A 15,089-nucleotide genomic window follows, 5' to 3' on the forward strand; every position below is an offset into this window, starting at 1 on the left:
GTTTCTCTGTCTGACACTCGGAATCTGTACCATCTGTATTCTCCTTAAAGGTCCTGCCGCTGAAAGGCGTCCTCGTAGTCCGGCACTGAAAGCGAGGCCGATGTCGTGGCTCGCAGTTATGGGATTGAAAAGGAAAAATTAAGAAGAAAGCGGGTTTTCCATTTCCTTCTCTCGCTGGGTCAGATGAAGGAGCGCCGCACAGCGTAAGAAGAATCCTTTAGAAGGCAGCCCCGCGTGTGTCCTTTTTGTGGCTGCCGTTGGTTTGTGTGCCGTGTGTCCGTGTGTGTGTGTGTGTCCGTGTGTGTCCTCGGTGGTGGGATAGAGTTTTGAATACTGTTACTGTTGGTTCCATTTGTTGGGCACCTTTCTTTCTTCTCATCTCCTTAAGCTCTCGCTAGCGCATCCTGAGTTTGTCCGTTTTGGTTTGTCGTGTGGCGCGTTGCGTGTGCGTGTTGCGTGTGCGTGTTTAGCGTTTTTTTTCCGAACGTCCGGATTTCTCTTCTTCTGTGGTTGTTTGCAAGAAGCAACTGTGAAAGTCCACGGCCACGGTGGCTCCACGCGCCGCCCGGTCCATCGTCATTATTAGAGGGACAGGAAGAGGAAGGATGTCCCGGATTTGTTGACCCCCCCCCCGGCCCGGTGTGCACTTGACTCTCTCGCTCTGTCTCTCTCTCTCTCGCTCTTTCCTGTCGCTCACACAACACTCCTTCGTGGCACACACTTGCGTTTGAAGTGAGGATTTTTGCACCCAAACGTTGCTCCCCTTTTTTGTGTGTGTTAGCGCTCTCTCTCTCACTCTGTCTGTCTGTCTAGTGGCTTGGTGTCCACACCTTGATTGAGGCCTAAGCTGCTTGTTTGTCTGGAGTTTATGTTGTTTCGCTGCTGCTGCTGGCCCCGGGACTTGGAGTCAGATTCACTCTCTGTGTACTCTCTTTCTTTATACTAACTACACTCGATGTGCTGTGTTGTGTCTCTCTGTGCTGTGTCGTGCATTCTTATTGTTTCTGTTTCTTTGTTTCTACTCTCCTTTCCCACGCCGTGCTTAGTGGCTTAGTGTCTAGTGATTAGTTTCTTTCGTACAAACACAGGAGGAGCATCGCGCGTGATCCTCTTTCGATCACAAGCGATCACACAGCGCAGCGCAAAGCTGTGTGTGTGGGGATGCCACAAACATGCTTTTTATGTGTATTAGTTCACTCACTTTTCTAACACGTGTCGCTCTCGCTGTCGTGTGTATTTTTTGCCTTTCGTTCAAATCTTATTAATTTTACATTAGAGAAAGCCGCAGGGGGCTCTCGAAATGAAGTGATGACTTTTGGATGACACATTTCATTACTATTCAACAGAGCCCCACATTGCACACCTGGCCACTCCGTAGTACCCGCGAATTATAAAGTCCGTGGGGAGGGCTAATGCACGGGATGCGACAGCGCCGCCTTGTCAAGGTGACACTCATTCGGCCCCAACATTTGTGTCCACGGATTAATACACTTTAGCGGGCTTGGGAAATGGCCCCCCAAACGGACGAGTAAAACGGTAGAGTTAATGGTTGTTTGTAGTATCCATCACAATGCGTGTTGCGGGACGGCCATTCGTGTATTCGAGTCACTCATCTCTCTCTCTCTGGCTCGGACACGCTCGAAACGATTTTTATCGAATCAATGGCGCTGTAATGGCTACATTTATTTCGATTTACGTAATTACGTAGCGCGCAGCGCGGGAAGGACACATGGACACGGACACGGACATGACTGTACCGAGGCGCTACAAAGTGTAAGGATCGGGTTACGTGAGTTTGACGCAAAGAGCTATCCAACAATTTCCCGACAAAGCGACACACGGGGTGAGCGTGGGGACGATTCGTCAGAAAGCACCGGAACGGATAGAAAACTCAGATGTCAATCGTCAAGCACTCGGCCTGAGGAGGGACATAAGAAACTCTTCATCCATTAGAAGAACCCTGCGACGCAGAAAAAAACACGAAAAGATCAGATCCCCGAGCCCGAGAAAGGTAAAAGTAGAATGCCGCGCGGGATGATGGGGCGACAAATGAAAGATGCGATCTCTGACAACGACTCTGACGATCGGGACGGATGCGGCCGGCGGCGGTGTGGCGGTGGCCGTCGTTGTGACACGGAGAGCGAAGTTTGTGCGGAGTTTTCTAAAAATACACAAATAAGTATGGCTCACGCCGTGCTGCGAGTGCTGTGTGTGAAGTCGTCTGTGGATTTTGGTCTCCGCCAACCGACGGACGGACCGACGGAGGAAACTATTCGAATGGGGCCGATCGCACGAGGATCGTTTCGACGTGGGCTGGGAAGGAAGGGCGGCCGGGTTCCTGGTTCTTATTTTTAGAAGTGTCCCATCGTGTCGCTAGTTGGCACCAACCTCACGAGCTGGCGCGCACACACGAGCTGAACGGAAAAAAGGAGGATGATCTTGTTGTTCGCTCGACCGTAACACGCGATTCACCGTGTGTAAAACCTTTCCACGGTCGGTATACACGATCGCCCGCAATACTCGCCCCCCGGTAATTAATGGCCTTTTGGCTGCGGAGGACTTGCGACGATACGATTTAATCACCTCGAAAAGGACAAATGATAGGAGGTCTCCTCCGGCCCTGTGGCCATCTCGGAAGTCGACAGACATTGTCGAGAGCCGGACATTACCGGACAAATTGAGCCTCATTACGAGTAGCGCAACAAATGTCTAGTTACATTTGCTCTCTCGCCGTCGTCGTGGCGCAGCGGCCGAACAGTAAAATGGCGGCCGATCGGACGGGGACTGTATGTTAATTTGTTTTTCAAATATACGATGTGTCCAGTGCGGCAAAAAATAAACGATCGCGAACGATCGTGAGGTAGAAAGAGAAAGAGCTACCGCACCTATAGGTAGGTGGTAGGCCTGATTGTAAAATGGCGGTCAACGGTGACAATTGGAGCACCCCCATCGACCCCCCGACGTGATCCTCACTGAAAAGTGTGTCTGTTGACGGTGATTTTCGCGATCGCGATCTCTTTTTTGTTGGCTGCAAAAGAAGGCGGCGCTATTTCGGTATCGCCTGGCAACTGCGCGGCAGCGTTGATGCAGGGTTGATGTGCTTCCTTCCGAGTGCGCGCTGATCGCGATGATCGCGATCGCGCGATGAAGGTACGTTTTAAAAGATATGGAAAATCACCACGGAGAACGTGGTGTGAACCCTTTTTCTACGCTTTCTCTTTCGATCGCACTCGATCATGCTACGATCGTGGGTCGTGTGTGTGTGCTCTGCTCCGTAGAGAGTGCTGTGTGTTAGACTGTGTTGCTTTGACTTTGTCTCTAGAAACCCCGACGGGGGTCCCTACGGAGGTGGGGGCTTTGTTTGACTAGTGGCCAGTTTGTCAGCGGTCAGCTCGGCTCTCTCTCTCTCTTTTACTCCTTGCGAAGTGTTTTGTTGAGTTGAGTGGAGTGTTTTTCCTCCCCCTTTTGCGTTTCACTTGTCTGGTGCGTTTCTTCTACCTCTTCTTCTACTACTTTTGTTTTTTCCGTTTTCGTTTTTTATCTTTTAGTTTTTCCTCGTTTTTCGGTTTGACACACACTTTTGACACTTTTCGGGTTTCTTTTTTTCAATTTTTTTTTTGTTTCGTTTTCCAGTTTTGATTTGATCGGTTTTGAAAAACTAATCGAGACGCGTTTTCGTTGATGTTGTTGCTGTTGTTTGACGTTTGGCAAAACTATATTTGTTTTACTGTTGTTGTTGTTTACTGTTGATGTTGTTGTTGCTGTTGCTGTTGTTGTTGTTTTTGCTGTTGGTTGCAGTGAACTGGCCGTGTGCGGGGTGCCCCTGCCCCTAGAAGACGGCTTCGAAGACACGCGAAGCGCCTAATAAAGCTGATTCTATTCGTTTGTTTCTCTCTTCCTATCTTTCTCTCTCTCCCTCGTTCGGGGCTGGACACAGAGTGCCTCCGTCGTACATTTACGGTGCACCGTACCTGGGCACGGCCGGAGGATCGACGGGAGCCACGGGAGCCGCCTCCGGGCTAGTGCCGATACCCGCGACACAGTTGTCCCACGCAGCGGCGATTGCTGCGGCCACTAGTCAATTCTACGAATATCAGGTACACGAGACGGCGCGGCGATCATGATGAGCGGTGATCAGTAACCATCCCTCTTGCTCTTGTACCATTCCAGAACGCTGTAGCCGCCGCAGCAGCCGCGCCATACCCGGGCCAGTACAGTGCCGGGTTCGACGCTTATCCGTACGCGTCTGGAGCATCAGGTAAGCCGGTTTGAGGCGAGATGCAACCCGTTGCCATCGGCGCTGACTCACTAACGATGTTAATTTACTTTCCGGGAACACAGCCGGTGCAGCTGCTGCCGCCGCCCAGTACATGGCCGGACCGTACACGTACGCCACGTTGCCGCAGGCAGGAGCCGCCGCCGCTGCAGCCGCCGCGGCGGCCGGTGCCTTTCCCGGCCTGTCGCCCTACCAGAACGCGACCGGCGCATCGCTCCAGGAAGCTAGACTACAATAATATTTACTACCGCAGGCGCTAATGGTGTCGCTGCTCGGTGCTGGTGGTGCCGCCGGCGTTGGTCTCGATGCCGCCGATGTCAAGCGACCCTAGGTGCGACCCCGCGGGGGAAAAATGGGGACAACAACAAATAAGCGAAATGTGTAGCGTGATGATCGCATAAAGATATTAGGCAGCCAAAAAGAGAAAAAAGGGGAAAATCGAGAAAAGGAAATAAAAAGTGTCAGGTGGCAACAAACTGTCCGCTGTCAGGGGTCTTTGTTCAGTTCAGTTAGTTAGCCACGATAGTTTTACTCTCTACCATATATTACCTATTTAGTGCTCTGCTCGGTAGTACGGTACTTACACTAATGCATATAGTACACACGGTATAGTAAGAGTAATTCAATTCTAAACAACCGTCGTCGCGGCCACAGGCGAGGCCGCCGCCGCCGGCAGACACAAAGCAAACAAACAAACAAACAAACCAAAAGACGACCAATCAAATCACCTGGAAACACACAAATATATCTCAAACAATAGAGCGCGAGAGTGAGGACACGCTCACAATATCATTTATTCGGGACTTGCACATAGTTAAGCACACACCCCACACACACCGCGGCCTCGGTAAGGGCCGTAGACACAACAAGCAAAGTACAGCAAATCAGAAAGCAAATCATCAAATAAATTCTATTTATTATACCCTAGTTTTAACGTATCATAAAACCAAACGTAGGCGCTGTGGGGGCCTCTGCCGCCACACACACACACACGATGGTGTGAGGCCACACCGAGAGCGAGTGAGCGAGGATCGAGAGGATGATGCTGATAACCATTGCGGATGGAGGGCGAAATTACATTATTTACTAATATATGTATAGGTGATAAGGTGTGCGCGGAACCGTGGCACAGGGCAGAGGGCGAAAGAAAAGGAAAGGAAAGAATGTGTATTAACTTAACAAACGCTCAATTCTTAAGCAGAAGCAAATACATATATTGAAAACCCGAAAAAGAGAACGCGCGTGGGGCGAAGATGATAACCGTATCAATATAAATAGTTATGCGAATATGAAAGGAGAGGTCCGAACCGTCGGTCCTGCAACCTGCAATACCGGTGCCGGTGGAGTAACGGCGAGATGAAGCTTTTCGAAAGTAGAGGCGCGAAGGTAGATTTCTTCTGAATTTCAAACGTGGGGCAAATGTAGAGGTAGAGGTAGCCGGTCACTCTTGTCACCCGCTCAATCAACCGCTGAGCCCACCAGCAGGGGTGGACCCACCCAGCATATCCCCCCCACCGAACCGTAACACATACAGAGAGAAAGAGAGAGAGAGACAGAGACCCCCTATTTGGTGATCGCTAAAACATATATATACACAGACGAGAGAGAGAGGACGAAACCGGCCCCCCCATTTTGACACGAATCGAAGATGTTGAAGATGAAATTACTAAATTTTTCGTTCGTTTGCTTTGTTTTTGGCAACATAAAAGACGAGCGGCGCCTGGCTCCTAGGTCTCCTGGAGGGCGCGCTCTCTCTCTGTGTGAACCCACGTCAGTCAGCAGCAGCAGTCAGCGAGGGCAGAAGGAAATTCTAGTCAAATGTGTGTGTGTTTTTGTTTTTCGCGTACTCTCTCGATTAGAAAAAGGGTTTATTTATTTTGTTGCCTCGATGCTGTGTTAACTTTAGTGTTTCCCGTGGCCTGCCAGCGCCATCGGCTCGTGTGTGGCGCGATCACGTTCGATTCAGTTCAGTTCCGGTAGTTTCGTTTCCGGCAGTCTCTCAGTGAGTCTCAGTGAGTTTGCAAAGTATAATAAGCTCAAGGTCCCACGAACACACCACGAACCCAACACGAACGACAAATTAACGTTATGATAAACCTCAAAACCGCCGAGAAAAAGTTAACCTTATACCGCGAGTATACACACAAATGTACTGCAAATGAAAAAAAAAACGTTGTTTTTCAAAATACTACAAAAGATCGCTAAGAAGGGGCCCGGAGGGAAAAGGCGGGACACAGGAACAGGACACTCTGGCATTACTACTCGGGCACCAGCCAGCCAGCCAGCCTCGGGGAGAGGAACTTTCGGGGCAAGGTCCGTTCGTTCGTTCGTTCGCTCCGTATCGTATATTCACGGCCGCGAACGGGAAAGGGAAAGAAATCGTGCCTTTCACAAAGACAAAATGAATTAATGAAACACAACACAACACAACACAATACACACGATAGCGAAATGCAAATACAAACCCAATCAGTACAGAGGACAACACACACACTGCAAATATATAAAAGAAACAAAAACATATGATATGCTTAATAACATTAATTATACGAAGCATCCTTAGCAAAGCCAAATCGGAGGCCACACGCCGCGTACGACAGGAAGAGCAATAGTGGAATCGGGGTGGAAGGGAAGGTGGGCACACAGGAAAGGGGCATCATGTCCCGCTGATCGAACGAATCGGGAAGAAATCGCTGACAATATCCGACGGTCCGACTGGGAATGCCGGAAACACACACGATGATGGACACGCGGAAAGAGCCAACCGGAAGGAGGATGCAACCAAGTTAAAGATTTCAGCCCAACCGAGAGAGAGAGAGAGCGAGAGCGCTAGGAACCCCTTGAACTTGTTAACAAAGATTATATGATAGAACAAGCGACATATTTTGCCAAGACTAAGAGATTTTGCTTTCCCTTCAGCGTCGAGAGCGTCGTCGTCCCCTTATTGCAATACGCGCGGAGCGGAAGGTTGAACTGTTTCGGGTCGGACGCGATCGGTTTGTGGGTGACACGAAGACACGCGAACGCGATGACGGTGATCTTCGTCTGAGCAAAAAGAATGATGCTGGCAAAGAACATCCTTACAAAGACTGAGTCTGTGCGCGTGTGTGCGCGTGTGTGCTTTTCGAGGATCATTGTGTCGAGGTGCGATCAAACTTGCAATATCGGCGACACAACTTACTCTCGGCACGGAAGATCGATCGAGAGAGAAAGGGAGAGAGTGTTTCGTTGTGTCGCAGGAAGGACGAAAGATTTGTTTTACAATTCGTTGACGCAAAAAGGGAGAATGGCAGCAGCAGCAGCAATGGGTGACCGTTTGTAGATGTTAAGTTTAAATTATTTATACAGTGAACGCAATGCAATGATGATGATGACGTGGTGAAGATGATGGGGTCAGCGAGGCGGGACGGACACGTGACGGAGTTAGGAGTTTTGTAAAAGAATCTCATACACTATATTATTGATTGATCGAGCGGCGGCGCAGGAGATTGGCATCCATCATGTGGTGGTTTTGGGGCGGCGGCAGCTGTGTGTGTGGATAGGAAATTTACTCTAGGATCTAAGGAAGGTTCGTGCGTAGCCGTAACCACCGTAACCGTAACCGTAACTAACAATCGGAGATGATTCGGGCTCGGCGAGCGGTCTCGGAACCGGAAATCTCGGAACACACAAGCAATTACCAGCGCTGTCGGCGGTCAGAGTCAGCCGCTCTCCCGACAGAGAGTCCGTACACATACAAACACACTCACACAAACACACGTAATAAATAAGCATATTTTAATATATCGATTATAAACTCCATCAACCACAACTCTTACTATCAATCAATCGGAACCAAAACGGAAAGGAAGGAAATATATTACATTTAAAGTACTACAGGCGTGACACACGGGGGGTCACCGCGACACAGGAGCAGCACCGTTTATCGTTAGGAAAGTGTAGTCACCAACAACAGCAACAACAGGCTCATCACCCTTAAAACAGTGAGAGAGACCCCCGTAAAGATATATCATACAAAAACAAGACATCAGCAGCAAACAGAGCGAGAGAGCGAGAGAGCGAGAGAGAGAGCAGCGCGGTAACAAAGAAACAAAGCAAAAAAAGTACTATACAGATTAGAAGCTCTATATACATACATAAATATATATATTTAAAGAAAAAAAAAGAATATAAGACTATTGCATAAAACATTGCCCCCCTTGGGTTCGGTATTCTTATTTCGGGTCCGCTTTTATAGCGTCAATCTGTGTGTGTGCGTAAGGAGCGTGATGAAAACAAACGTTACCCGTCTGGGTAACCGTGTCCTGGCCCGTGGCTACCTGTGGAAGCCTCGAAAGGGTCGTGGAAAAAACCGGCACAAAAAACTTCGTCGAAGGTTTGTTTGTTTTGTTTGTTTTATTTGATTTTAGAGACTTTGAGCCGCAATGGCCTAGGCATTCATCTCTTTTATATACTAGCCTAACTACTACTATATCTAGCTTATTTCTATCTTTATAGGCTATTTAGATCGATTCCAGTGGGGTCTTGTTTTATACGAATCAGATATTTTGTGGTGAAAATTTGAATTCCCTACAGAGGGATATTTTACTACAAAAAAATATCTGATTTGCCCTACTCTGCCTCCACTTCATCAAATCCAACTCATATAATATGTTTTAATTTAGGTTTATATAGGTTTATAATATAGTGATAATAAATAGACTAAACTATTGGAATTGATTCCAGTAGTGTCTAGTTTAAGTCGAATCAGAGATTTTTGTGGTAAAATAGAATTTTTTTTTTTTTTTTTTCGGGGGGCTATTCTGCTACGATTTTAGGATTTTGTGATAAGCATCTGATTTGACTTACTTTGACTCTACTTCATCAAAACCTAATTCGCAATGTTGTAATATGTAATGTGTGTAATGTATGTAATATGTTTTTTTTTTTTTTTTGGTTAATTTATTTAGCCATTTTATTTCAACTCAATTTGAACTTTCTTTATCTTGTCTAAATTTTGTTCGATCCCGATGCTCGGTCGTTCTTCGGTAGATTTCTGGGCATTTTTCCCAGTTCCCCATAAAGATTATAACCGGCAAGGAGGATCGAAACGTAAAAGTCTTAACCTAGTTCTAAAAAGCTTCAGAAAGTTCAATTTAAGTTTTGCTGGTTATGTTCGAGTGGGTTGAGTCTAATTTGCTTTAAAGTTATTCAACTCAATCGAACCCCCAGAACTGAGTTGAAATGGATAGGAAAAGTTACTCTAGTTAAGTGAGATGTAATTTAAAATTTTTGTGTTTTCGTTTGTTAGTTTGAGTGTCTGTTATTTGTCCAGTTTAGTGTTTTCCTGCCAGTCAGTCCGTCCGTCAAACGGTCTGTCCAGTAGGCTGTCTGTTTTGAGAGTATAAGGGAAATGGTGCTCTCCACACGTGTGGGGCTTTGTCCATTTCAAGGTAAAGTGCTGTACCCTGTCTCAGCTAATAAAAAATTTAGAGAAATGGCGCACTCCATATTCGCGTGGGGCTATTGATTTCCATTTCAAATTACAGTTTATCTCCTGCCAACTAAAGCTCAGAACCCTCTTGTTCTGTTTTTTATCGGGTTCAGTTTTGTAAAAAGCAAGGAAATAGTGCTCTCCATTTGAATGGGGCTTTGTCTCTATTTCAAATTTGTTTTGAATTTTTCTTCGTTATAGTGTGGGACATATCCTTTTTTTTCTATTCTGTTCTATTCTGATTTCCGTATTCGTTTACTAGTTTCAAAGAAAACTATGTAAAGGGCAGGAGGAAAGGAGGAAACGAGTACTTAGCTTCTTTTATTGTACGTTTCGATAGCCGTTGCAAACGACGCCTTATGCGGGTGTTGAGACGAAGCCTCCGCAGCGGGCTGGCTCGAAAACGGTCGCTCGGCGGGTACGCAGGTATTTCCTGGTATTTCCTGACGGGGCGTCTGTGGCGAGCTGGCTGAAGTCGGTCCCTCGACGGGTACCACCGGCAGGGTGGCCGTTTGCGGTACCCTGGCACTTTATTACACTGGCACTTTCACTGGCACTAGCCCTTCAATTCACTGCACAGGCCCGATATTCATTCGCACTTATTTCAGGCGGGTATACGGGTGATTAAGACGAAAACATCCGCACCGGGCTGGTTACAAAGAAAGGTCCTTCGGCGGGTACACCGGTATTTCCGACGGAGCGTCGGTAGCAGACGGCTGAAAAGGGGCACCTGGGTATCGCCGGCATGGTAGCCGTTTGCGGTGAACCGGCACTTTCTTCGGACCGCTGGGGGAAGGGTTTTGTGCGCCCGTGTTTTTATGAATGAAAGAATTTAAAGGCGAGGCGAAATGAGTGTTTTGTTTTTTCCCTTTAGGGCAACTGGAAAAACCGTAAGGAGGGTGTCTGTGTCGGAAGGACGGGCAAACTGTCTGGGGTGATGTAATGACTGGCGGCTGAGGAAACCGCGGAAGAAAGTGAAAGGAGTCAAAACAGGCACACCTACACGCGCACACACATGCACACACTCTTGTACACACGCACACACACACACACACACTCGCACTCGCAAGCAGCTATGCTGCAGGAGACCGTATTTTCCACCATGCACGAAAAGATTTGTTCTTTTTGTGGCGAAAAAACAAAAGAACATTCAACAGGAAAAGGTTCCTAGAGATTTCTAGTCGCGAGAAAGTCTACAGAAGGCCACACACGCACCCCCAAGCATTCACACGCGCACACACGCACACCACATACCCGCACTCTGAAAAATTTGTTAAACTAGGGTCGGCTCCAAAAAGGTTTTCGCGATCCCCAGTCGCGAAGAAGGTCTCTGAAAAGATACACCGATCGCACTACACGGAAGTGGAGGCGGCACTAGACTGTCCAAAAACTCCTGATTATGTCCTTTTTCTTCACTATTTTCACTTCACTTCTTCACTTTCCTGTGTATTGTCGCTGCGGTCCGGTGAGATAACCCGGGGCTCCGGTGAAAACCACGCGCTCCGCTTGATTTCGTTTGCACCGGACACGGACAACAAACGCGGAGGGAGGCGGCACCTTTTTCCGCACACGGAGTCGGAAACCGAAGGAGCGGAGGAAGGGAAAGAATAAAAAAAACGATCCGTTCGCCACGAAGGTAACAACAGAAGTGATCGTCGAAGGTCAACGAAGGATTGCTTGCAGGTATCGATTCGATCTCCTCGATCTCGTCGATCTCCTCTCCTGCTTGCCTGGGCCTGGGGAAGTATAAAACGTTCACTGTCCGGTTCGACCGATGGTCAGTTTGGTTGGACGTATCGTAGCAAGTGGACTCCGTGCCAGGATGAAGATCGTGTCCATTTTATTGCCGGCCGTCGCGTGCCTTCAGCTTGTCGTTGCTTACGTGATCGTGGACCGTGAGCAAGGAGAGTCCAGCGGCGCAACGAACAGTCGGCAGCCCCCGGCAGAGCCCGGCATCAAGAAGCTGCTCGAGCTGTACTTTCTGGTGCAGGTGGTGCGGTCCTACAGGCGACCGGCCTACCAGGAACCGACCGCGCTGCTGTCCGCCCTGATCGATCGGCTGACGAAGGAAGAGTTGCGCCGTGAGCTGGAACGTTTGCTGACCGGGGTCGCTGGGTTCGACGAGGTGTTCGAGCTCGGTCTCTACCCGGACCCGCGCGACCCGGCCAAGGAGCGGTTGGCCAACGACCTGCGACTGCTTCTGCCGATCGTAGTACGAACGATGGTCGGGCTGCGCGACGAGAACGCCATCGATGGTGGCCGGCTGTTGGCGGAGGATGCGCTACAGGGCGGGATACGGGATGCGCTGACGGATTTCACCCGGAACATTCCATGGAGCGTGAGCGTGGAGCAGGAGGCCCCGGAAAGTGGCGTGCTACAGGAGTCGGTCTATGTGACCGAGATCCCGGCTGCTGCCGATCGGGCGTCCGTGAACGATTACGATCTGGACAACGAAGTGGAAGACGGGGCCGCTGAGAAGGAGTGGTTAGAGTTCCTTCCAGCCGGTGGCGATTTGAAGTACGAACTAGGAACGAAGGACGACTCCAGCGAAGCGGTCGACGGACCGACGGACATAGTGGTCCTCAAGGAAGACAACGAGGGAAACGACCCAACGGATACGGATCCGCTTGGCAGACAACAAGAAGGTAAGGCTGGTGAGCGGGATAAAAAGGACGAAAAAGACACTAAAACACTTTCACTTTTTATGCTCCGTTTGGGTCCATTTTAGGCACAGCCCCTGCAGCACCAGCGCCAGCGATGGCCGTGTCGGTGAAGGATCCGGAAATTTCCGCACTTATCCCGCACATCATCGATCAGCTGCGCCAGGGCCACGTGACGGACGAGGAGAGGGAAGCGCTGGCGAACATCTTCGGTGATCTGTGGCCGTTCATGCAGACCGAAGCGGACCGTTTACGACAGGCCGAAAGCCCGTAATTCGAGTCCGACCGTGATAAAAGTGGCGTGACCCCTGGCTGGCTACCTGGTGTGTGTAGAAGAGTTGCCGGCGGCGGCCGGGATCAGTCGTGCATCAGCATTGCAAGCGGACAAGACGTTGGGAAAGGATGGTGAAAGTGTTACTGTCGTGGATCGTGCTCGTGTGGTGCGTTTTGGCGTTAGGCCCAATTGAAACAATGATCGTTACACGGAGAGGTACGCCTGGCGGGCTTCGCCATTCTGATTCTGATAACTAAAACAACGCTTCGATACGACTTCCGATAGTGCCTCAGGCCGACTGGAGCCAGCCATGGACACACCCGGCGTACCGGGAGCGGTTGCAAAGCTGGGGCCTCTACTCGAAGGTGTTCCGGTACGGTACAGCGAACCATCACGCTGGGCGCGCCCTGGTGACCGCGAAACAGGACGAGCTGCGTCTGATTCGAAGGCTGGCCCGGGAGCATGACGAGCCGACGAATCGGAGAGCGGTGGAACTCGACGGCCACGGCGGAAGCAAGCGGGCGAAGCGGTTGGAGAAATTCAAAGAGACGCTTCTGAAGAAAATGGAACAAGACGCGTTGGAGATTCTGTGGAGGCATTGACCTAATATTAAAAGCAATCTTAATTCTTAAATAAATATTTACTTCTATTTTTTATCATTTTACTCGAATCGTTGTTCAAATCGTTAGAAGTTTCTTTTTTCCGCTGGAATTGGAAAGAAATGGGGGACGAAAGTAAGGTACGGCTCGTAGCACGAATGAAAATCAGTTTCCGTCGGAAGCTACAGGGAAATCATTGGGGAAAACGCTACTCGCGGTTTTCTTCTCGATCTGACGCGAAGGTTTTCGCACTTCTTAGCCATTCCAGTGTCTTGGGCGGTTTCGGTGTCAACGTGTGGTCATTTTTTTATTCGGAAAAATCCGCTCCAAAAATTCATCAAAACTTCGCCGTCCCGACCAGACGACGACTCTGAAGCCGCAAAAACACTACGGGAACACAAGCGACTAGTAGGTAGCACCGGTGACTTGAATGGGCTCCCATATAAAATCTGGGTAAATTTCAGCAAAACCCGGAGAGTTTACAAGCATTTTGAGCCAAATTCAGCTGGTGCGAGTTTTACCATGTATCCAACGGGAAGCGAAAAGGAAAGCCGCTCGGATACGTCAACAGGAAGCCCGATTCTCTGAAACCCCGGAAAATCGAGAAACGAGGATTAAATGAGCATTTGTGGTGGCGACACACGCCGGGAACAGCTAGCAACCAATAAATTTTACCAATCCGTTGACAACGACTTCGTTTGAATGAACGAATTGACAGCATTTAGCAACTCACAGCAGCACTGACAGCAAAATTAACAGCATCCGCGAATTGCCGCCATTTTGCTCCTGTACCGAATTGAAGCTGTCAAACTCCGACTGTTGACAATTGACAAAAACTTTGTGTAGTTATCAGAAAATCATCAGAAATCATTTTACATTCCTCTATTTTTCTGTAATAAACTGTTGGAGTTGAAATGGCACCTTCGAAACGGTCTAAAGCTTCATTTGCAGCCGAGTAAGTCGACGGTAAACAAGAGCGAATATATTTAATAGCGCATTTCTTTCTAGAACCTCGGCTATATGTCGAAAGTGCCTGTCCGCTGATGGCACTTTGGAGAAGGTCACTTCCAACGAACGTGGAGAATATCTTTTACAACAAACGTTTTCCTGTACAAATGTTCAGGTAATATGCCCTTCCAAAATTGCATTTTCCCATGCTTTCGTAATGGCATGCTCCTCATCTTTTTACAGATGAAACTATTGCCAGAATTTCCAACGTATTTGTGTTCGGCCTGCAAATCGCGGTCCGACTTTCTAGAAAAGTTGCGCTCGATATGGATTGTAAACAATGCAAAAATCGAACGGCTTAAGGAAGAAGTGGACACCACCCATTTAACCGGTCCCGAAACAACTGTAGAGCATTCTGACGGTGCCATGCAGCAAATCGGTGGCGCTGGATCGTTACTTAAAACAGAGGCTGCCGCAGAAGACTCGGAAGAGGAGTATCAATCGAGTCAAACGGTTTCTAATTTACAACAGATAAGCATTACATACGATTATAATCATCAGGACGATTTGTTCGAGGCAGAGGAAGAATCGCTGGAAACACTTTTGAAACGTGAACCAATGGATGACCAGCAGCAGCCTGAGTCATCGGAAGCAGATCTGATTCAAGAAGAAGCTTCTCTTGCAGGGAAGACCATCACAGGTCCTGACGACCCAGCATCAATTTCAGATCACAACAATCTGGGTTCCAAGTATGCCGCCGAAGGCCCTACACTGGATCAAATGGATTGTGAAGAAAAATCAGAACACACTGGTAATCAACGTGTCTCCGCACCCGGCGAACAGCGACTGTTGAGGTCAA

The 15,089-nt window shown here is 48.7% G+C and overlaps 1 protein-coding gene across 1 annotated transcript in view; it reads left to right on the plus strand.

Annotated features, from left to right (window-relative positions):
- Positions 1 to 8,577, plus strand: part of LOC128269389 (RNA-binding protein 24-B-like) — a 35,163-nt gene extending 26,586 nt beyond the window's left edge. Inside the window, exons 5-7 of the mRNA XM_053006840.1 lie at positions 3,938 to 4,097; positions 4,171 to 4,258; positions 4,342 to 8,577. Of these exons, the coding sequence (XP_052862800.1) occupies positions 3,938 to 4,097; positions 4,171 to 4,258; positions 4,342 to 4,514 (421 nt within the window). The 3' untranslated portion in view covers positions 4,515 to 8,577. The remainder of the gene's footprint in view (positions 1 to 3,937; positions 4,098 to 4,170; positions 4,259 to 4,341) is intronic.
- Positions 8,578 to 15,089: the final 6,512 nt, after the last annotated feature.

Source organism: Anopheles cruzii, chromosome 2 (genome assembly GCF_943734635.1).
Source record: "Anopheles cruzii chromosome 2, idAnoCruzAS_RS32_06, whole genome shotgun sequence".
Classification (NCBI taxonomy): domain Eukaryota; kingdom Metazoa; phylum Arthropoda; class Insecta; order Diptera; family Culicidae; genus Anopheles; species Anopheles cruzii.